This window comes from Festucalex cinctus, chromosome 13 (assembly GCF_051991245.1).
Source record: "Festucalex cinctus isolate MCC-2025b chromosome 13, RoL_Fcin_1.0, whole genome shotgun sequence".
Lineage (NCBI taxonomy): Eukaryota > Metazoa > Chordata > Actinopteri > Syngnathiformes > Syngnathidae > Festucalex > Festucalex cinctus.
The window spans coordinates 15,693,685-15,718,937 of record NC_135423.1 but is presented as its reverse complement, the minus strand read 5'-3'; the positions used below and the strand labels follow the sequence as shown (position 1 = coordinate 15,718,937).

At 39.1% G+C, this 25,253-nt stretch overlaps 1 protein-coding gene across 2 annotated transcripts; it reads right to left on the bottom strand.

Annotated features, from left to right (window-relative positions):
- Window positions 1-1,125: 1,125 nt before the first annotated feature.
- Window positions 1,126-24,487, bottom strand: zbbx (zinc finger, B-box domain containing). 2 transcript variants are annotated; one of them, XM_077540519.1, is made up of 9 exons: window positions 24,328-24,487; window positions 22,679-22,797; window positions 22,151-22,264; window positions 13,025-13,112; window positions 12,881-12,935; window positions 11,370-11,494; window positions 3,380-3,590; window positions 1,825-1,984; window positions 1,126-1,404 (listed from the first exon to the last, which is right to left on the bottom strand). In XM_077540519.1, the coding sequence occupies exons 2-9, from the start codon at window positions 22,735-22,737 to the stop codon at window positions 1,401-1,403; spliced, it is 816 nt and encodes a 271-aa protein (XP_077396645.1). In that variant the 5' UTR covers window positions 22,738-22,797; window positions 24,328-24,487; the 3' UTR covers window positions 1,126-1,400. The 2 variants fall into 2 exon arrangements, with proteins under 2 accessions (XP_077396645.1, XP_077396644.1); XM_077540518.1 differs by lacking the exon at window positions 24,328-24,487 and adding an exon at window positions 23,993-24,172.
- Window positions 24,488-25,253: the final 766 nt, after the last annotated feature.

The following is a 25,253-nucleotide window of genomic DNA, read 5'->3' as shown; positions in this document are numbered from 1 at the left end:
ATGTGGAAAAAATAGATCCTTCCAAAGTCATCTCTGATTTATGATCGAGTTAAGTTGTAGAATTATACATGAGCCTGTCTGATTCATTTCTTCATCAGGTGTGCAGGCTACAGGGATCTATGGCGATCACTGGCTTGAGACAGGTTTTACAAAACTGCACGGTTTGAAATCTGGGAAAAACAGTTTGTGTCAAAACATATATTTGGAAGAATGGCACTTTTTCTGGTGGGCTGTAGTTTTGTTTGTTTCTTGACCCTGAAGCAGCTCTGCACAATGTTCTGTAGAAAGTGGTTTAACCATTTTTTGTGTAATATGCTAACAAAGAAAAGGTGATGATCCATAACCTCATTGGCATGGGTAATAAAGCAGATTGAAAGTAAATTTGAAACTGCTAATATAAGATGGGTGAATTCAGGTAAAGTTGTAAACCTTTAGCTCTACAGATTTTCTTAAGGGGTTCAGTGCCTTAATCACACATACTTTGACTTTGGCATTGATGGAAGGAGGCGCTCACTCACCACGCCCAGAGAATTCAGGTAATCAGCCTGACAACCCCCCCAGTCACAGGACTGGTGATGTTTACGACTCTAATACACCTCTCCCCTTAGTGAGTTCTATAAAACAGCTCACACTCCATCCTCCCTTCACTCTCAAACTTGTTAAAATTCAGCCTCTCACTCTTTCTTCCTGCCAGCCAGCCAGCCAGTCCCTCTGTCTCTTCATTAAGCTCTGTCGCCATCATGGCTGCAGGCTTATTGCACTTAGATTGGCTCCCTGCTCTGTTCCTCACTTAAAGGCTGCTGCAGCAGGGGACTTAAAGCGGTCCTGCTCAGGCGGTCAGTGGGCCCTAAAAGTGCACTCTACCTCTCATCCCCTCTGGCCCGGTCTCCGGTGGGCTACTCAGTCCGAGAGGTGCCGCTTAAATAAAGGGCTGTAATTATGGGACCTGCTGAAGCCAAGCACTCAGAAAGTCAACAGCACAATGTGTGCTGAGAGAATGCTTTGTGAACCAAAGGCATGCGTAGACTGAGAGGCAGGAAAAGCGGAGGCACTGACAGGAGAGGGTATTCATGTGAAAATAAATAAATAAATAAATACATAAATAAAGGCACAGATATTCAAGAATTCAACTGTTGCAAGATTTATTTTAAATAACTTATGTTGAAGCCAACACACACACGCTTTTGTTACACAAAATGAAATCACGTTCATTTGTCAGATGAAGCTGTTGATGCTGGCTAATCAGAGGTCATCTTTTCCCCAAACATGTGGGACTTATAAATTGTATTCAGCTGGGCTTTTAAGATCATCTGGAATTCCATTACCTATGTAGTCTTGCAGTGGCTGATGTTAGTCCGCTTTTTTCTATAGTCTTTGGACTCCATCACTGTTCATGCAGTTTACCTGTTACAGTAACACATAAGCAACTGATAATATATGTTATTTATATAGAAAAAATACCAGTCAAAACTTTGGACACAGTTTTTCATTCAATAGCATGAGGAAGTGTGTCCAAAGGTTTGACTGTTAATGTTTATAGAAACCGTACTAGTAAGATTGTTTGGCCAGTCAGTGTTTGTTTTCGACATTGTTTCTTGTGCTTTGCTCAGAAAATCTGTTTTGATTTAAAATATATATTTGTGCATCAAATTGAATCCAACCGTATTTTTCCACTTATATCGAGATAGGCCTACTGTACATACACACCCTTCCTATATATGCATTATATTCCAAGTATAATTGAATGACATAAAAACACAAACACTGAAATATTAAATAATACTACATTTCAAACTAAAGTGTTGCATGTGAAGGAATCTGTACCTGCGGTACCTCTTGAGAAACAACCTGTCCATATAGGTAAGACTGCTTTCAGGGAATTCCACCTTGATGGGTACCTTGCTGTCTTCCCATCTTTCTCCTTCTCCTTTATGGCTTCTCTCAGGAGGGAAGTCAGCTTGGGTTGCTGTACCTGACACTGATACTGGGGGAGAATATACAAAAATGAAGTTGGGTTGCAGAGAGAGTAAAACAAAGCCCAGAATGTGTCAGACGAAGTTAAAAACAAAGCAGGATGTGCAACACCTTCTCTAGAAATGAGAAAACACCTTTTCATTGATACCTAAAGTGACAAAACACAGGCAGGCAGCAGTCAGGCTCATGCCGAGTAACAAAAAGATATACGCAATACAACAGAAACATTAGAACCGCATGAAAAAAAGAAAGGCCGAGAAAAGAAAGAAAAACGTTATGATTGCTCTCAACACTTTAGAAGTCCACAGTGGCAGCTTTAAAGTGGACCTGTGTGCCAGTGGCTTGACAGAAATAATTAGGGCTGAAGGGGCTGGCAGTAATTTGCAGAGTAGAGCAGAGAGGCAGAGGGAAAAATTCTGTCCAAGTGGTAAGGCAGAGAAAACAAGGGGTGGGGGTGGGGTGGCACACCGAGACACACAGAAACTGGAATAACACAACTAATAGCACATACATAAATATGCAGACATAAGCTCTGCTGCACACACAGACCCAATCTGAGATGGAAGGCAGCTTGTACAGATACACATACACATGGCTGAGGGGAATGAGTGCTGTGGAGTGGAGTACAGCCACCCATAGCACTTCTCTCATTATCGCAATATGCAACCGCCATGGATTATTTCTCGTACTGCAGTGGTAAGCACTTTCTGGAAGGCCTTAACACATCTGCGTAGAGGCAAGGAAGGGGCAGCAGGAACACTCGGGACTTTGTGAAAATGGTACAGGAGGAGGAAAGTGGGGTTGTCACGTGAATGTGGGCAGGACAGGACTGCTGAAAATATTTTGCCATAATGTCAAAGTAGCTTGGGATAGGGGGTTCCAGTAGTGCTTCTCAATTATTTTCTGTCATGCCCCCCCTAGGAAGAAGAAAGCATCTCGACCCCCATTCGCTTTGTAATATTTGCTCGTCTTAGCTTTTGGGTGACTTTCGTTTGTCTCTTTATCTCAGTCTGGGTCTGGGTCTGGGTCTGCTACACTTTGTGCCTACACTTCATACTTATACTCTGTGTGCTCAGTGCAAACAAAACCCTACACCACCGAGCGAATGCTCCGTGCGCACACTCTGCCAATGAGACTGCCCCCTAATGTAGTGGATGTGGAATTGCACTTTATTCTAAGACAGTAAAAATAAATAAATAAAAATAAAAATGCATGTTCTCCGAGGTCAAACGCACCCCCCTTGATGAAGCCTCGCGCCCCCCTGGGCCCGCCCCACTATTTGAGAAGCACTGGGTTACAGTAAGAGCATGTTGTTTCGTAAAACTTGCACTGTTATCATTTGTTACTTTAAATGACAAAGCTTTAAAGGTTCTGATGATTCCAATGGTCTTGCATTATTCCTCACCTGTTTGAGTACATATTGTTACAGGTTCTGCAGCACCATCATCTCTTTGGTTTCTCCAGTCCTTGAGAGCCTCCTGGAATGATCGAGCTGATTCCTCCTCATCATACTCTCCACTTAGAAGAGAATTGGCGAAATCCCTTTTACTATCCTTATAGTGTTCCTTATTAATAATTTCCGTTCTTGTCTTTTCTCCATAATTTCCAGTAAACATCTGCAATCATCACAAAAAAAGAAAGGGGAGAAGCACAAATTAAAAAGCATGCTAAAATGTGATTCATGCTAATCTTCTCTAATCTACTACTATAACAGTATTGTAAAACATGAATAGAAATTGAATTAGTCACAAAAATGTTTCCTGAAGAAGAATCACCAATTCTAATAGGTATCACTGTGTACTGCCTTTGCCTTTGGATAGGGGTGTACATTAAAGAAAGAATTAAGAATGGCCTGAAAGTGAAAAGTGTCAGATGGATTTATGAGGCTGAAACTTGAAATTAAGGGTATTAATATAATCCGTGGTTATGTGCCACAGGAATGATGCGAACTAGAAGAGAAAGACAAATTCTGGAAGAAACTAGATGAAGTAGTTCTGAGCAATCTGGAGGCGAGAGACTCTGATTTTGTGCATATTGTAATGTATACATGTTGGTGAAGAATACACTGGTGAAGAATTGATGGCTATATCTGGTATCAAGGAAAGGAACATGGATGGTCAGATGGTGGTAGACTTTACCAGAAGATGTACATGGCTGTAATCAACGCTTTTTCGAGAAAACGCAAGAATATTGGGTGACCTACAAGACTAGGTTGTTTAATATAATTTTAGAGGATGAGAAGATGCCTGCGGAATAGAGGAATAGTGTGCTGGTGACCATTTTCAAGAACAAGGGCGGTGTGCAGAGTTACAGGGACAACAGAGGATTTATAAGCCACACAATGAAGTTATGGAAAGCTAGACTCGGGACAAAATGCAGTATTTGTGAACAGCAGTATGGTGTCATGCGTAGGAGTACTACAAATGTATTATTTGCCTTGGGGGCATTGATGGAGGAAGTGCAGAGGCGGTCAGAAGGTGCTTTGTCGATATCGAGAAAGCCTATGGCAGTGTACCCAGAGAGCAACTCCGATACTGCATGAGAAAGTCTGCAGTAGCAGAGAAATATGTTAGAATAGTACAGGACATGTATGAGGGTAGCACATCAGTAGTGAGGTGTGCTGTCGATGTGACAAAGGAGTTTAAGGTGGAAATAGGACTGCATCAGGGATCAACTCTAAGCCCATTTCTTTTTGCAATAGTGGTGGACAGGCTGACAGATGGCGATCATATGGAATCCCCATGGACCATTGTGTTTTGTGGTTGACATCGTGATCTGCAAAGAAAGCAGGAAGATGGTGCAGGAACATTTGGAAAGGTGGAAGCATGTGCTGGAAAGGAGACGAATTAAGGTTATCAGAAGACAGAATATACTGTACGCGAATGAATGAGAGGAATGGTGGAGGAAGAGTGAGGCTACTAGTGAAGCTAACTTGGTGGATTTGTAGTTGAGTTAATAGTTTCAGACATGAAAAATACACATCACAAACATGAACTTTACATTCCAACGAATAGCAACACAACAATGAGCTCCACATATACAAAACAGCTCAGGTATCTCTATACCAGGGGTGTCAAACTCATATTAGCTCAGGGGCCACATGGAGGAAAATATATTCGCAAGTGGGCCGGATCGGTAAAATTGTACATAATTTTTAAAACATTGCCGTCAATGACATGCAGATTTTCGCTATTTGTGGGCCAGCCCTAAATTGCGGGGCGCATCTGTACAAATATTGTCCCAAAAAAATAACAAGAATGCAAATGGACGCGGCAACACTTTGCCCGTATGAGTTCCAACTTCCAGGCGTGTTATATCTCCCGATTTTGCATAAACCTGTATATTGTTCACTGAATGCATTGTGTGTCGGGTGCCGTTAATGAAGTTATAAGGACGTTAATCCTTATCATACGTGTAGTTGAATGTGTGTCTTATTCAGCATGTTTGTGTTTGATTCATGTTTTTTATTTTTTAAACAAACTAACTTTAAATTGTGTTTAAAATAACGACATTCAGAGCAATTCCATGTACAAGTTGCATTGCTCAACTGAGACTTACTTGTGTAATTCTGAATTTATAAGCTTTGATTGTGGCCGGCTGATTAATTGGGCCGACATTACTTTTTTTTTTTTTTTTTACTTTACAAAACTATCTCGCGGGCCGGATAAAACCCCATTGCGGGCCTGATCCGGCCCCCGGGCCTTATGTTTGACACCCCTGCTCTATACGTATATGGGTGAGAAAGTGGGACTCACGCTGTATGAATACTGATTGAGCTTCTCTGTACCACAGGCTAAACTCATTTTTCTGTTCCTTTAATAACAACTGACCACATGCGCTGCTGAGGTTAACCAATATGAAGACTGTTATCCTGTCCTTGAAGGTGTCAAAAAGAACCCTGAAAACATGGACACTACAATTTAAATATGGAAGGCCAACTACTGGCAGCGCGGTGGAAAAGGGTTTGTCCCAGTCGCCATTACAGTTTAAGCTAGATCAAGGAGCTTCTTTTAATTAATGTGGTGATTTTCAGCTTGTGGACAGAATATATAAAAAGGAAAGGTGAAGGACTACTCCAGTATCAAAAGCTCTTCATTACTATATCTGCACCTTTTTTCACAAGTGAATCTAAAACTTGCATCCATTTTATTGTGGAGTTGCCAAACGGTTGTTTGCAAAAGTATTCAAACATCCCTGATTCAGTGAAATGTCAATTAATTAATCATCTTGTCAAAATTAACTTGCTTTATAGTTTATGAAGATTTCAGTGGTCAATGTCTGAATGCACTTTTAAAAATATTTTGGATTTATGTTCAATTGTTTTATATATATAACATATATTGTATATCTTTTTGGGGTTCTCAGCATCTCGGTCGGGCCTGTAAGGTGAGCTGCAAGAACATGTTTTAGCTGTATAAAAAGTAATTTTAGAAAAGCCATCCAAAATGGCCAATGCATGAAAAAAAATAAACCGTCATCACTATGAAATAAATACAACTTAATTCCAAATCTTATTTCCATTATTTTCTGTCGCAGGGATGGGCACAAACGCAGTCATTCATGTAAAAAGTGTTGGCCGCAAAGATGAGTATACCACTATGTGATAATGTCCGAGTAATTTCCAACTACCCATTGCCCCTCCCTCATGTGACTCATGAGTGATACAGTGTCTCGGGTGTGAATGGGAAGCAGGTGTGTGAAATTTGGTGCTATCACTCTCATACACTCATTGGAGGCTCAAAATGTCACCTCATGACAAAGAACTCACTAAGGATCTGAAAATAATAATTGTTTCTCTACTTATTGATGGCCTTGGCTACAATAAGACTGACAAACAACACTCTGAAACTGAGATGCAGCATAATTGTGAAAACTATACAACACTTTAACTAGATAGGTTGCACTCAGCCAATGTTAGAATGGTCGACTAATGAAGATGATGCTCAGCATCATATCAAGAGTTTGCCTTTGGAAAACATTACGTTCTACCAGCATTGCTCCACAGGTTGAAGGGCCGCTGGGGTTGGAGAGAAAGTGGAGTCCAGTGGTAAATCAATTAGAATACTTTAAATGTGAATGTGAAGGCTCAGTACACAATTCTAATGAAATTAATATTCTATTTGTCAACCTGTCGCTTATTCTCTGTCCTTTTCTCTCACATTCTTTCCAACACAAATAAAACAGGATTAGCCGAGGACCGAGAGATGCATGCGTCAGCTGCATGTGTTTAATCCCCTAGCCTTTGCATCCTGCCAAAGTACACAGCTGAACGTGATTGAATAAGGGTATGGATGTGTGTGCTTCAAACTGAAGTGAGCATCCACCTCAACGTAACAAAGCAAATCAAATGACAAGCCCAACTTGCATATTTAAAAAAGATTTGAACTGCCGCCAAAGGCATGGGTTGACCCAGCCGAGCAGTTAACATACAATTTAAAATGAACAAAAATTTAGCAAAACGTTGCCACATGGTGTAGACAAGTTATTTCAATCCGATGCTTAACTCTGATCTCTTAAACTTTGGTGAGCTGTTTCAGCCTGTCTTCAACCACCTTTTTGTTTGAGTATTATATAATCTTCCTTCCCTACTTTGCAAGAAATATTTACGGTATAAACACACATGACAGACCCAAATTCAAGCTGGCTCAAAGGACTTTGCTGAGAAGTCAGACATGAATTGAATAATATAAGCAGCAGCACAACAAAAGCAATACTGGTTTAAAAATATTTGACATCTTCATAAAGAAATACAGAATTTTTTTACAATTTTTTTTTTTTTTTGCAAAGTAGTACTGTACATTTGAAAATTCATGGATAACATATTTTAAAATGTCATTTTGTCTTAAGAGCTATGTTATAAGTTTAAATAGAAGAGCATAATTGCTGTTTAGAGGCCATTTTCTTTTTTGTTTACGATCCATCATTTAAGAGTGGGTCTAAGCAGGGGTAATTATTCTTGTTTTGGCTAATCAGACCAGAGAGGAAAACCTGAAAGCGAATGACATGGAGCATTAGTGCCCCCCTTAGGTAAACTACTAAACTCTAGCAAACCACGTTTAGAATGCACACTAATGTCTTTTGTGTGTTCACAACGTATGTGTTTAAATGGATGCCTAAGAACAGACATTCATGTATTCCAATTAGCTTTCTTATGCTATCCTATGAGCATGAACAATGGAAAAGAGGTAGTAAGAGTGAGGGGGCTGCACACGAACAGGTGGCGTAAATCCCCAAGGGTTCAAAAGCCTTTCCTGAGCATACCTCACCAGCCTGGTAAAATAACTTGCATCCTTGGGTGAATAGTTAGCACGGTTATCTCACAGGAAAATGTCCCACCATTATTTTCAATTTCAGAGATTGTTATCTGTGTTGATTGTAGTTACAAGGTTTAAACAATCTAGTGTCTTGTCATAAAGTTAGATTGGTTTTCCCTTCTTGTAAACCCAAACAAACTGACAGAAGTTAAATGGTATAACAGAGTCTAGCAGGCTGTGTGTGAGATAGAGAAATTGGAATGGGTTAATTACCATATGTGTGCATCTTGAGAAGATCATTTTGGATAAAAATATGCTGTTATCAAGCAGGGAATGGTTCTTATCACATTCTACAGTGACATAGCCCTGAGGCAAGGTCAAGAGCAAGGAAGACTAATAGAGATGTTTCATCTGTTTTATCAGGTATTCACTAAATTAGGGTGATATAAAGGGTTTTAACAGCTTTAATTGCAAAGAAACACATTTTTAGCAATCAAGTAGACACGCCTACTTTAATCAAAAGAATTTGTTCTGATTGCTGTACTGTCCTTTATATATTTTTTCAGTCTCCAAGTGCCCACTTCACAGCGGCGATCTGTAATTGACCTAGCCGATTATACATATCATCCGCAAGTGGAGGACTTCTTGAAGTTCCTGAGAAATGTACTTTGTACGTTTCAATCTTCTACATGGACTCCAGAGAGTATATTTCTATTTCTGCTTCGGCAATGTCAAAGACTGTGCATCTAGTGTGCTGAACGAATGGATCTGCTTTCATTGGCCAGCAAGTAATTTAATTCAATTGTGTTCACTCCAACAACGTTGCAAACGCCCCTTTCTACAAAAATAGCAAAAGAAAGAACACTCCCTCATGCGCACTGTTGGGCTGCACAGTGCGCTAGACCTGCACTGTTGATAAATAGGGGCCATTAATTTAACAACAATTAATTTTTAGAAAAGTTATATTTTGGATTAAACCAATTTTAATTCAGAAGAATTCAAACTCAGGTGAGTTTAATAGTAATCAAAATCCAGCTTTTTTTCTTTCTTTCACTGGGAAATAGATAATCTTAAATGGAAAAAAAGAGGGTGTACACATTTGTGTTGAACACAGTATGTTCCTTATATTATATACACCTCCATATGTGTATCTGTGTGTGTTTCACAAAAACAAGTAAAATCTGGACTACACAAGTGTGCATTGCCTTCTAATGGCGCCATAAAGCTGGCCCTTATTTCCCCTCTTACGCCTGGGGATAAATTACAGCCACTCTCCCGGCAAGAGGCATACTATCAGGCAACAAGCAGCATATCACTACACTCTTCTTTGCTATGCTGGAGGAAATTAGTTCCCTTTTTTTTCCTGAATAGGTCTGGAATACTGCACAGAGTTAAGCATCTGTGTGTGCGCGTTATGTTTCTCAAGTGTGGTCCGCTAGTAATGAGGAGTGGGGCTATTGGGCGGTGGTGATGACAGTGAGCCTGTTACCTCAGGCACAGAATTCTGGACGTCGTAAAGTAGTAGTACAAATTATTTCTTTTCATAATCTCACCGTGTAGCAACAAGCGCCTTGACATTGTTGGATGATTCAGTCCATCCTCGACTACACACTTCTGTGTGATTACTGATACACACATTTTGTTTGATCACATTCAAATTGCAACTGAGTCACACAATAAATTAAATATTTGACTGTAGTATGAAAATTAATGGAGTGGTCAATAGGTCGATTCTAGTTCTAGTACTTTTCAATAAACCTTGACTTATGAGTTAAAGTGACGTTGAAAACCAATTGGAGAGCACTTTGCCATTAAACGTAAGTTTACATAATTATAAGGTAAAATAGTATTAAGAGTCTCACACGTGTGTCATAAACAGGACATTCACACACATTTTCTTGAACTATGTTCGTCCTAGTTCACTATAATGTTTGCCCATCACAAAGGGTACTACAGAAATATAGCCCATAAATGTGCTTCAACGTCAATTGCACTATCAAGTAAAGTACCACATTACATTTGACCTCACTGTGGGTGAGTCGAGTTACAGTGCATCATCTCTCCTGCTACATTGTATTGGGTTTAGACTGAGTTCAAAATAAAGTTCTCAGAGGTCACAGATGGAAAGAATAGTGTTCTGCTAAATCTGGCACAAGCACCTCGTCATGTCTTGGCTATTGATTAATGTGTGTGCACATTATGTATAAACTTAATATGAAAAACTAAAAGGTCAGTTGACCCAGCTAAACTGTTAGCAGTAGAAATACAACTTCATTAGAATAGATTTGAACGATGAAGTCATAATAACAGTGAAACAAAGAAGAAAAAACCAAGGGACACTAGGGAGGGATAGAATCCAATTTTACATGGGGAACAAGGAGGAACAAGGAAAGAAAAAATAGGTGTTAATATTTGGCACAGAGTGAAGTATAGATGCAAGAGAGAGAGAGAGAAAGAAAGAGTGCATTTATTTGACAGGAGGGACATCTTATATAAGAATGGGAGTGAACAAAACAACTAGAATTTAGAGAGGTAGAGGTCATAAGCTGGAACCGTGTATCTGTAGTATTAAAAAATACAAAAAGAAAATAGGGGTCTGAGAGGCAGACGTGCTGTATATGCGGTATGTAAAGAGCAATTTCAGCATAAGGATCTATTTGAAAAGTGGGGACATTTTCTCCTTTCTTCTGAAATTACCAAAAAGGCTGTATGACGATATAACTCGGAGTGTTTGTCTGTGCCAGTGTTCCTCAAACAAATGGTCATGTTTTTTTTCACCTTTTATCAGAGTAAAAATTTAGAAGCTATTTTACCGCTCATCGTGCATCATATTTTTCTGACAATTTCAGTTTTTGAATTATATTATTATTGTTATATTATTATTGTTCTTTATAAGGTCTCGAGCTCAAACCTTTTGGGGAACTCTGGTCTCATACTGTTTTCAACGGAAAGGAACCAAGTTGGGTCTGTTCCACCTGGATGCTGCATACCTCAGAGTGAGGCCAAAAAACCCAATGAATTATTTCAAGCAAAGGGATCTTGGGAACCGTGGGATACCAGAAAAAATAGCCTCAAGTGTGTGCGCGTATGTATATGTATCGCAAAACTTTATTTAAATCCTGTCTGCATATTTATGCATACCTGTTGCTGATCAGTCCTGATGTCTCCCTGTCCACAAACTGATGCCCTTATCCTGCTTTGCTCTGTTGTTGATGATGCTGTCTGAGGACAACAACATGTTTCACACAGAGGGAGATGAGGTGGCGCTAGGGAGACAGAGACAGACAATATAAACGTAGTCATCAAATACGGTACACCGTACATAGACCCGGCCTCAAGTGTTTGGCTCATTGCTGGGATATGCAAGCATGTATGCAATATTAATTATGTCATATATAGCCCATAAAATAATGCAAGTCATTGGACTTAACTTCTCATTCTTAATCAATAGGGCTTATACATATGAGAGCGGTCTACCATTTGCAGCTAAAACAGCTTCAGCTCTCCTGGGAACGCTTTCAACATACTTAAGTAGTGTGTATTTATGCAAATATTTGACAATTCTTCCAGAAGCGCATTTATGAGGTCACACGCTGATGTTGGCCTGCTTCTCGGTCTCTGCTCTAATACACCCTGGAGGTTTTCTATTGCGTTGAGGTCAGGAATTTCTGCAGTCCAGATAAATGTGATGGCCATAATATGTTGAAAAACAAAGGTGCCATCTCCAAACTGTTCTCTGCAAAGGGTGGGCTGATGTCATATTAAACCTTATGGATTAAGAATGGGATACGAATTAAGTTTATACACAAGTCGAGGCATGTGAACAAATATTTGGCAATCCAGTAGAGTACTAAAACATACAGCATATAACCTTTAATCTGATGATAAAACAAGTTAATAGATTTATTACAGTAGTGTTACATACATTGGTAGCTGTAAACACTCATTGTTTTTGGTGCTTAACTACAGTGTGTACACTAAAAATACAGTATAAGTAGCAACATATTATCAAGTGGCCGCCATAGAAAATAAAACAAAGCATGGAATGAGCACCTCAAAAATTTCAAATGCCTCTAAATTCCTCCATAACAAATAAATACAGTAGACACAAAAAACAACTGATGAGTAGTACAGACTGCTCACACTGCTCTTCTCAGGAATAATGTTCAATTTACGCTATGGAAATCAGGTTTTTCAAGGCATGTTTTAATTTTAATTTTAATTCTTGGTGTGTTGAATTGGCCATTCCATCCGCATGCAATATTTTGACAGATTTTCATTTTTGGGCAATCTTGTCATGTTCCTAATATAAGGCATTTCTAATCATCAGAAAAATAACATGCTGATTGTGATGTTTCACAAATTTTTGTATTTTGGAAAACATTTGTAATTGACAGTATGCAGTATTTCAAATGGGAATACAGTAGTGTTGAAAAAAATAAAGGAAGTACCACATGTATGATGCTAACACTTGCATTTACAGTAGCATAGAAAACAATAGAAAAGATGTGGAAGCAACTCTGCTGTTTTGTCAGTTTCTTGGAAATAAGATTTGTTGTGCCTGGAAATTTAAAAACCCAGGATTTTTGAAAGAATGTATAGGCTAAAATACAGTAGCAGAAATTAAGCCTGTACTGTGACTGATGACTTACCTGTTACAGGTTCATCCTTCAGCACCCGGATCTTCACCTTGCCTGCTGGCGATTGCTGTAAACAGGCAACAGTTTGTTTGTAACAATACACTCTCCTTGATTCAGTAGTATCATCTATCTAGTTATAGAATAGAACATTGGTACCTTTTGGGTTTTCTTGGTGCCTTGTGTCACAGCACTGCTGCTTGTTGAGACTAATTGTTCTGATTTCCGATGAAAAATTCCAGATTGCCTAAATGGAGAGAGAGAACAAGTTGTATTTGGTAATTTCAGTTAGATATTATATCATACAAGCACAAGCATTAATGAATTTCACAGTATCACAGCTGTAACCTACCTCTCTATCGATATTTGGATTCTTAAATTCTTTCTTTGTGAAACGTTCTCTCATGCTTCCCCAAGGAACTCGTCGGTTTAATCAGTTCTTGTAAGCCTCATAAGAACTCTACCATCGCCTGTGTTCACCGACCTATGACTCACAACTGTTTGTTTTTTTTGTTTTTTTTCATCGTCTCATATTTACAGTCCTGTTGTATAATTTACTCACGGACAGACTTGTTCATTTCATCTTGCTTTTGTCACTACTGAATTCATTGAAGTTGGACATACTGCGAAAGCATATTGTTTGGCCAATAAATCTTAGTACCCGTAGTTCGTTTGATTTCTGACTTCAAGCTGTGGTTTGATCCACTTGCCACCAGTAAACTAAACATGCATTGATGTTATTTCAGGCACAGATACCAACAGGCTATATACTGAAAGGAGGAAAAATCCATTTTAGCAGTTCAATTCAGAACAAAGCCTTTTTTTTTATATATATAAAGATATTGGACTCAAAGTCATACCTTCACATTCTTGGATCTAATGTAACAAATGAAATATAACTTGAGGGACTTCACTGCAGAGTAAATAAATAAAGGGAACAAACCCAAGGGGAAAAAAATATTCAATGTGAGATTCTAAAACTATAATGACGTTATATCCTGTTACATTTAAATTATCACAATACTACCAAGCTCAGTGGCTAATGGTAGAGTGTCCCTCCCTGAGACTGGGAGGTTGTGGGTTCAATCCCCGGCCGGGTCATACTAAAGACGATAAAAATTAGACCCATTTGCCTCCCTGCTTGACACTCAGCATTATGGGGTGGAATTGGGTGGTTAGATCACAAAATGATTCCCGAGCGCAAGCCCCTGCTGCTGCTCACCGCTCCCTTGTTGGATGGGTCAAATGCAGAGTACAAATTTCACCCCACTTAGATGGGCGTGACAATCAGTGGTACTTAACTTTAACTTACTGTGCAAAAATCACAAACATACACTGATACCTGTAAAGCATTGCAACATCTATATTATTTTGAATAGCTTACAGAAAATGTTTCACATATGATTGATTGCTGGATGGATTACTTTAAAAATAATAATAATTATTATTAGTTTTGTTTTCTTTTGTTTTATGAGCTGAATATAAGAAATGTCATAATTCATTGACTGTTTAAAAACATGGAGAAGTATGTTTCTGTGGCAAAATATAATGCAGCAGGAGTACAAATTCAAATAGAGTTTCATAAAGATGAAAAAAAAAAGATTCTTCATTTAGATGTGAGTTATTCATGCTCATCGCATTGAATTATTTATGCTATTGTGAAGGCTGTTTATTTTTGGTTGAGCTGGCAATCTGTCACAAAAAGTCAAACAATATGTGTGTGTGAAAGAATGTGTGTTTAAATGTGACGACAGAGTTGCCAGCTGCCTGAACTCTGTTGGTGTGTTGTGCTGACACTGACGGTGGGTGTCAGGTAATCACCCTAGCGCCATCAGCCTGGCAACTGACTGTCGCCAAGGGAGACAGCAGAGGCACACCTCTGCTGGTTCAGGGTGACAAGTTGTCCCTTCAGGAAATCTTCGTGGACTTTGCATTTGTAAATATCTCATTATCTAATCCAGACAGATTCACTTACCATCGAGACACGCTTCCACACATAAGAATAAAGTTTCTCTATGAAGCGAAAAGGGCACATTCACATATTATCTGCCTTATTAACACATTATACACTAGTAGTTCAAACAAAAAAAAATTGATTTCACTGTGAGTACGTCTGCCAGAATTCTCCACATTACAGTATTTAGATCAGCCGAAGAATTTCCACAGTTCTCTTTTCAAAAAAATGTGAAAACATACTTGAAGGGTTGAAGCCTTTTTAAGGCAAGTTCGCTTCCTCTCAAAATTGCTGAAAAGCGAGGCAATTTGTGCCTCAATAAAACACAGTGAATAGCAAAACTCAGAATCAACCACCGAAGGTGTGCTGGACGCACGCAAGTTGCTCACGTCACATATCGCGGGTAAACGGTAATGATAAATGGACTGCACTTATAGAGCTCTTTATCTACACCATATAGTACCCAAAAAGCCTCCCATTCACCCATCAGTCGGAGGTCGAGGGAAGCTCGGTACCACCTACGCTGCACTGGTAGCCAGCCAAAGCTCATTGCTAGCTAGCTGCTAATCACGTTGCAGAGCCTCCATAGCAGCTAATAAGATACACTTCTGAGAGTCACCACGGGCTTATATATGATGGACTAACAATGCCACTTACACAAAGTGATGAGCTATCTTGTGTTGCCACTCACTAAGTGCACCGAACTTATACATACATTATTTCTCTGCAGCATTTTCACATTTCTTTCTGTCTCTACAGCAAAAATGCCGGTGTGGAGCATGCGCCTGTACCAATAAGTCTGGGAGAAGCGTCACATGCACATTTCATCGATAAGAATGCGATTCCAAATTTTCTCTTGTACATATCGCCGAGTGTGCATCAAAGATTTGTCTGCCATCATTTTGTGAGGACCATGAACAACAGAAAGAAAGCAGAGCCCATCAGGGGAAAACATGCTTTGAAATGTAAACGAAAAGTCATGATAATAAGATAAACTGTGGGGCCTATTCACTAAAGGTTTGCATCGCCTTTGCACCGTTGCACCGCGCTAACCGGCAAAAACGGAGCAATTAGGGAGCGCCTAATTCACTAAACATGCGCAGATGGGGAAATCCGTCACTAAGTACGTGGCCAAACGGATTGCGTCACGGTGCACCAGTGTTATTTGCAAATATGTAAATTAGGTCATTTACATACATTTGACGCAAAATATGCCCACCCCAATGCAAATGAGACTCATTGATATACAGCGTCTAATTCACTAACGCCAGCGCAAATAGCCACACAGAGTTTGCATGACGCAAATAACATTTTTGGAAAGCATGTATTAACCTGACGCAACCTCGATCCCGGAATCATGACAGCAGTGTGTGCCATTTGCAGCACAACATCCACGGCAGATCATGCAGAGAGGAGAGAGAGAGAGAGAGAGAGAGAGAGAGAGAGAGAGAGAGAGAGAGAGAGAGAGAGAGAGAGAGAGAGAGAGAGAGAGAGAGAGAGGGGCAGAGAGAGAGAGAGAGAGAGAGAGAGAGAGAGAGAGAGAGAGGGGGATATTTCAGTGTTAGTTTAGGACAATAGTTTAGGGCTGATCGGCAATGGCGGGGAGGCATTTTACAATCATTCTTACGTGCCAGGTGCATACTGTACGCCCACGCCAACCTCAGAAAATCAATTTTTAAAAAACGATCGTACCAATAATTTGTATTTTCTGCATGAATGAATTACGCTGTTGTTGTCCTCTCTGCTCTGTACAGCTTAATGGCGCTGATAATGTCATCTTTCTCGCAACTGTTACTATAACAACCATGTTCTTGCCGCAAATCCATTGCCATGTGTGGTAAATCAGGTGCAAATTTGCTCCAAGGTGTCAGTTTTGTGTGTGTGTTTGCGCCTGTATATGATTAGAGCAATATACTTAGTGAATAGGTGGGTAACTGGGCGCAGACTGCGGGTGCAGTTGTGGTGCAATATTACGCGCTATTACCGGACGCAGCGCATTCTTAGTGAATATGCCCCTGTGACGTTTATTCTTTGAGAGGCTCATTACTGCATACAGGTATCCCAGCATAAAACACAATGATTATCATGTTTTCAGCAAAAAACGAACTGAAGTTGTAGCAGTGGTAACAAAATGGTTGCCCACTGGCTTCAGCCGCAAGGGGCCAATTGCTAATCTATCATATATGAATCTATCTGTGGTTCTCACAAAAGGATTATGAGGAAAAATGGATAAGTCATGCTAATCGCTAAGCTAACCTAAGATTGACATGTAATCCAAATTAACCCATTTCAACCCACTGGTCACATGTGTGATGGACAAGAATAATTTAATTTACAGGACTCTAAAAATGTTACTGGGTAATCTTTCAAAATGTTTTCAGTAAATATTGTCAGAAATACATTGCTTGGATGAAATGTATGCATTTGCACATGTTTGCAATAGATTATCACATGACCAAAGCTGTTTACTTCCTGGGTACACCTTGAGAAGAAGATGGCTTCCTCAACTCGCCCCAATATACATAACATAAAACATACATTTTCACCTATGAATTCATTTTATTTATATATCTATTATTGATTATTTTAGAGGGCTATCAATGACACCTGATTTTTTATTTATTTTTTATGCCTATGAAACCCATCCATCAATCCATCCATCCATTTTCTTGACCGCTTACTCCTAACAGGGGTCGCGGGGGGTGCTGGAGCCTATCTCAGCTGGCTTTGGGCAGCAGGTGGGGTACACCCTGGTTGCCTGACAATCACAGTGTCTGGGAAACATTTGGGATTAAATGGGTTAAGTAATTTGATGATTGAGCACTTTTCACATTTGTCTGACAGGAACTGTGTTGTAAGAGTGTATTGAACTTTGAACAGCAAATAGAAGGCAAAAAGTATATTAATATAGTATAACATATCTATAAGATCAGTACTATAAAATTATTTGTTCTCACACGAGTCATGAGTTTTAAATTTTGATTGTTTGCACAATAAATGTGCTCTAAACCAGTAGTTCTCAACCCCAGTCCTCTGGGGCCCCTATCCAGTCTGTTTACCATGTCTACCTCAGCCAACACAGGTGAGGATCGTTATCAGACTTCATGCAGAGCTTGCAGATTAGCTGATCATTTTAAATTGAATCACCTGTGTCGGCTGAGAGAGATATAGAAAACAGGCTGGATAGGGGTCCCTGACAACCAAGGTTGAGTACGACTGCTCTAAACTACATTTATACTAAGAATTGTTATTTTAGACAATGTAGACAGCTACTAGTATTTATAATCCTTCGAGGCCGAGAGTCACAGCCACATTGAAGCTAGGAGTTGGGTAGGCCCAATCATAGAAGGATGTACTACATTTGCCCCAAGCCATCAGACTGACTTTATTATTGCCTGTGTAGTCATCACAAAGCGATTACGCCACACCTCCTCTCAGCAAACTAAATTTGTACATCCATTCTTTGGGCCCGAATAACTGAATCCGCCTCTAATACAAGGATAAGCCATCCATCTACTCTGGGAGCAGTGTGATCTTGGGGACAAGCAGAGAAAAACAAAGTGCTGCATAACACAGATACACAACAGCACGCACAGCTTGAGTATTAATCACAGCTTGAAGAGTTGCAGGGAAGGCTTGTCAAAGATGCACTCCTATTGTACTGAGGATACTTTAGAGAGGGAACGGAAAAGATTTAATTCCCAGAAACCCGCTTGTCGTAAAGCAGAACATTTTGTACATTGCCAATCAGAAAAGAACCGATAAGATGAATGCGGGAAAGTACTAATGCATTGATGTATTGCTACATCTGGAATGTCAAATATGAAATTGCTGGCAAAACTTGTCACAAAAATACATCAGCTCTCCAAAACCATGTACAGAAAATGTCTTAAGGTCCGATGAAATCAGGGTGAACTTTATGAACTTGTCACAAAAACATGGATTTGATCATAGGAACATTTAGTTGATTGATGGTTGGTGCCTTAATGGGGGTGGAGTTCATTTTAAACACAATACTAGTAAATTTTGACAAACGCTATATAAACTATTGCAGTTTCATTTCATGATATTTAAGTTCTTTATCAAAAAATGTTGGGTAACTTGTATCGGATCAATCGTTTCCAATTTAGCTAATGTGAGGCAACCATTACATTCTAAGCATTCTTGGTTTAATACGGTCAAGTTTGAAAAGTTACCACAGAACATAAGTACAACACAAGACAAATTAAATGTTGTGATTTATACAGGGTTGTATCAAATTTGCACAGGCAGCTGTGCCCACGCCATGCATCATGAGGCCAGTGAAGCTGCAAACGTTGCAGTATTTCAACATGACAGGAAACACTGCGTTCATGTGCTTATCATCTGTGTAGCTGCATCACAGCCCTCTTCCCCACATTGATTTAGAGCTCATTTATTAGGAATAGAGTTTAGACCTCCACTGTTATGCAGACTATTCCAGCTGACTTCGATTTAAAAGCAGACTGGTCGCAGTCAATGACAAGGCAGTTTTTTTTTTAAAGAAAAAAAAGAAATCATTGTGTGGGAATTGATACTAAATTCAACTTGCAAAAAAGTCAATTGTGTGAACCACTATACTACCAACCACCTTTTCCTTACAAATGTGTTTCGCCACTTATACAGCAATAATGCAGCATGAGTATAAAAGTGCTGAAACTGTTATGTAAAAAGGGATAATATCTCAATGTATCATAAAGTTTGGTTAGTGGGGTCTTCTTCAACCTTCTCATCTACAGCCTGATTTCTTTCTCTCTAACCACTCATTGCATTTTGTGTCACAACTGGTGAAATGGGCTATTTCACTGCACTTTACTATAAGCCTCTTAAGTCCCTGATCCCTCTCTTTAGCTCCTCTAATTACAGCCCACCAACACGTCATATTTAGTCATAATAATGTTATTTTCATTTTACAGGCAAAAACTAATGTAGTCTCAACAGGTGGCCATCATGTTTCAGTTAGTTCTAATCTGTATAAAGTATCTCACAAAGGTGGTTACATCCCTCACATTTTTATATATTAAATATTTTATATTTTTGTATTGGATAACACTGGAGAAAAATGGCATTTTACTACCATGTAGTCAGAAGACATCTTGTATAACGGTGTAAATGTCATGTAAATATCTCCTCAAAATAACCCAACGCACAGCCATGAATGTCTAAAACACTGGCAACAAAATTGCAAATGTGTCAATAGTGTCAATATTTTCTGGGGCCACCATTATCACAGCATTTATGCTTTTGGTCATCTTGGAGGTGTTTGGGGTCATTATCATGTTGTAATACTGCTGCTGCGGCCATGAAAGGGGAGCACGCTCTGCTCCATTGTCATAATAAATGTTGGCATTCATAGTTCCTCACCGAACTTTAGCTTCAGCAATCATTCAGCCCCAGACGCTAATACTCCCACTGCCATGCTTGACTGAACATAAGACACAATTGTCTTTGGACTCACTTGGCTGCCATCACACACGCTTGATCTGAAGCAAGAAAGCTTTTCTAGGACTCATCAGACCAGGCTACATAGTTCCAGTAATCCATCTGTTAGTCTGCTTGTCTGCAGTTAATCAAACTTCTCTGGTTGATTACGGCAGTACCTTCAGTATTTTGAGTGGAACTGCTCTTTTGCCTTGGCCACCGTGCTACATCTCAGCTTCAAGGTGTTGGCAATCATCTTATAGCTTAAGCTATCTTTATCTAGTTATTTGTTTGAGATGAGATGAGAGTTGTTTGCCTTGAGCCACCTTATTACAATTCCAGTGACAAGTTTGACTAAGTGTGACAGCGATAACACCAAATTTATTAAAGCTCCTCCCCATTCACGCATCTGAGACTTGGGAACAGTAACATGACTCGTTAGGGTGACAATGACAATGGGGAAAGAAAATGGCTAATTGGATCCAATTAGCACATTTTCACAAATGTAGATTCACTTTTGTTTCCAGAGGTTTCAACAGCAATGGCTTTTATTGTGAACTGTGACTTGTTATTGTGAGTTATTGTAAGGTGACAGTAAATGTACACCATTAAACAAGGTGTCCACTGTCCAGTGTGTACTGGTACTTTATATTGCACCAACATGTTATTTCTTCACCCATGAAAAGATATACAATATTTACAAAAATAATAGCGGTGTACACATTTTTGTGACACGCTGTGCTTACAGTCTTTAGGTTCTAGTCGATTCCTTTTGTTGTGGCCTATCCTGCATGGCAATCACAAATTACTTCCCTTAACGATTCCTTGTCCTTCATTTGTTTGGTACTTGTTATTTTATGTGAAATCAAAATAAGAAAAAACATGTGGTTGCATGGACTGCAGTCAATAACGACAAATGTGAAGATGTTCACTGCATAACGAGGCAGTTAAATAACACGCACAAGCCACAACTTTAAACTTTACTTTAGAAAATCTGTCTTATAATGCTCATCTCATTTAGGCCAATTATTCTTTTAAATTTTACACGCATACCTATTCTTATGGGGATGTGGCTGGGTTCAGAATTAGCCAATCACATTCAAATTCATGTTAAATGAAAAAAAAAAAAAGAGAGAGGGCGATGATGAGATGTTGACTCGGAAAGGCTGCCAAATGAATAACAGCTCTTCTAAATGGAGAAAAAATAAAATAAATAAACTCGTGTTAAATGAGAGTCAGCACACAGCTGCCACAATTTGAAGTGCCTCTGATGAACCGCAAATAAAGTTCAGCTGTTCGAGTCGGCCCTGTCTGACGTTTTTGTAGTCCCATCTTCCAGCACAAGCTCTGCAGAGCGCTTTCACAGCATTAGAGGGATCTCATTGCTTAAAGGTATTACCCAAGAGATGCTCTAATGGTAGAAAAGGTTTTGAAACAATTACATTTGGTCTGTTTTTGTATCACAAAAGCCTGGCATGTGAATTAGGAGGGTAGGGGTGTGTAGACTTTTTTATATTTACTGTAATAACTCATGCATTCATTTTCGATACTGCTTATCCTCATTATGGTTGCGGGCGAGTTGACAGGGCAAGAGGTAGAGTACCCGGGACAAGTACCATAAAATACTGTATATACTTTTCAATAGATGATTTAATTAAAAATAGGAATATAAGTATAATTTTTCCAAAATGACACCCCCTTATAAAGATTAACCCTAACAGACTCATGATGCCGATTCACAACTGCCACCATTTAAAGACAACTAATTTCAATTATTATTCTGATATTTTTCTTCTATTTGTCTCCTGTCACACTTCCAACTGTCCCTGCCCACTTCTCCTGGCTTTTACAGGTCTCCTCTACACCACACGAGCTCAGTCATAAATACTCACCCTCTCTCGCCTTTCTCTCTTCTCATACTCTCTTTCAGCTTTTGCAGTTTCTCTTCCAGCTCATTGCCCTGCTGGGCCAGAGTCATCGTCTCCAACTGCAGGTCTTGTGGGTTCCTCGAGTAACACACACACACGCACACAAAAACACTTTTATGAAGCCAGTCAATGACAGTCAATCATACAAATGACGCACTCCATCAGATTAGCAAGCCAAGCTCTCATCAGTATGTTCGATCAATCCACTGCACAGATCCCTGTTGCCATGGCTGATCAATATTTTCATCAATTAGTCACAGGATAAGTGTAGCACCAAGCTCAAGCATCAATTCAGTCAATTACTGGCTGGCGAATGAAAAACTACACATGGACGTTGGACTACATTTCACAGTAAGTGCTACCAAACATGCTGAGCTGCAAAGTGTCATAATGTTGGCCACAAAATTCATTAAACGTTTAACTAAGAAAGTAAAGAACGGAAGGCATATAACGTTTTTTTAAAGTTTTATCATTGATGCAATCTGAACTTACCTGGCACTGAACTGTAAAGACCTTGTTTTGGGAAGCACCACAAAGGCGTTTAAATTCATGTTTCCTCTTGGGCTACGAGGCCTGCGTCTTTTTGGTGGCTTTTTATGAGGAGAATCCTTCTGCAACAGTAATGCCATTGAGTACATGATCACGCTCACTTTGAACTAACTCAGACATTGTACAGCACTGCTGTCATTTGTTTCTAAATGGATGCTGCTGAGCAACCATGACCAGAGCAGACAAATTTGCCAAAAGCTATATAGGGTAGTTAAAACAACTGGCAGTAACAGTTTAAAGGGCAATTGAGAAATTAGTTAAGTGAGGCATATTGGGTATATTGTTATAACCAGGGAAGAGAAACTGCCAGCAACACAGATGAAAACATAATGGCTTTGGAATGAGAGTTGTTAAGTTTCACTCAAAGGGGGAAACAAAGAAGAAAAGAAAAAAAATATTTTACAACAATGTTGAAATCAACAGACCATCTGTTGACCCATTTTCCATAAGTCTTGTCTTAATTTGGGTCGTGGGTGAGCTGGAGCATATTCTTTCTAGTTCATTTAAGGTACATGTGACAAGACCCGGTCCTCGAGGGCCTGAGTCCTACATGTTTTTGAGGTTAATATACTCCAACACACCTGATTCAATGATCAAGTTCATTATCAGGCTAATGCAGAGCTTGCTGATGAGCTTAAATATGAATCAGCTGTGTTGAACGTGGGAAACCTCAAAAACATGCAGGACTCCGGCCCTCGAGAACCGGACTTTGACAACACTGATTTAAGGGTGGGGCACACTCTGGACTGATCGCCTGCCAGTCTTGGGGTGCATATAGACAAACTATCCCCTCTCATATACATACCTTTGGTCAAATTTAGTGTCTTTATTTAACCTATTGTCTAGTGGGAGTAAGCCGGAGGGGAAAAAAAAAAAAAACACTCAAGCCCGGGAAAAACATGCAAAGATCAAACACTCATACACTGTGCTGTCTCAACAGACTATGAAATACTAATCAATTATTGATATAAGAGTATAGCAATTATGATAAATAGTTACTGTTGTCATAACAGTGCATCTATCTATAACTAATATCAATGGAATAATGCATTTATTATCATGTGGGGGAGACTTGTTCCACAGTGATTCCATGCAAAAACATTTGCATCAGTAATACGTAAGATTATTTCAGTGCAAAAGAGCATTTATTTGTGTGTAATTGCGTTCACTGGGAATGCAAAACCTTCCCTCTAATATCTAACACAGCAAAAATGACCTCTTGTTAGAAAAAGTAGAAAAGCTCGGCTCAAATAATACCTGAGATTCTGTCACTATTCTTGGAAACCAGTTTCTTATTTGTTGGGCTATTCGCAGTGCTAATAGTCCACTCGTAGGCTCAGACTCTAATCTTAAAGCAATTAAATAAGAAATACATAGTGTGAGTAGAGCTGAAGAAATGAAACAGTGGTGACTAATCATTAACATGCTTATAACGAATTAAACCTGCATATCACTAAAGCCAAAATATTACATCACCCACACACGAATATTAAGTCACTCTAAATACATAATGTAACACAATGGCATGCAAAGTGCATTCGTGGCAGCGACGATTTATAAGTACATTAGATAACTACATGGATTAAACTCACCTGACGTGTTGTTTTCAGACAGCAGGTGTGACGCTGACTGTTAGATTACTGACGTAGTCATACGTCTAATATTAAAACGTTTCGTTCAAGTTGTCATAAAACCTCCTACTGTCGTAGTTTGTTGGTCACCGGAAGCACGCGTCTGGGTAACAGTGTTAGGTTTCCATGACAACCGAAGCACGTGACATCAGCTCTCCTTCTCGCGATAGATGTGCAACTGGCGAGATTACAGATGATCGTTTTAAGAAATTAATCGTTTGTTGTAATCGTCTCTTCCTAAATATTTATCATTCTAAGCAATTGTGTAGGAATAAACACTTTCTTAAAGCTTTTAAGCTGGTTAGGATGATGTTTTTTTTCTCCTATAATGATAAATACTGTACTGTATTATTCATACGAAGCAATGACAGAAAATAAAAATGTTCATTTAGTCATATTGAAATGTTGAATAGTTCTTGTTGCTCTTGATCATTTAACCTAATTGTTTGTTTTTTTCATTTTTTTTTTATTTTAGGAAATACTGCAACTCATACAAATACCTGCACTTATACTACTTAAATTATATTTCTTGTATGTTGTTTACCTCGTGAAATGATCTTCAAAAGGTACCTATATATAAAACGTATAAATATTGTTAATAATCAAAATGTCGGGAATTAATGAGACATGTCATCTGGTGTGTTAACAGTGCATTACTACCATTAAATTGTTTTAATTATTTATGATTCTTTCAATTTTATTCATTATAGTCCCTTGATAAGTGCAGCCATCTAAATTTCTATCAGGTCTGGTGTAAAACATGTACGAAATATACAGTCATGTAAAAATAAAGTGGTAGAAGCTATCTTATATATAATATAATATATCTTCACAAAACCCTTCCATCCTCTATTCATATCAATATGATACAGTTCAGCTGCAGACAC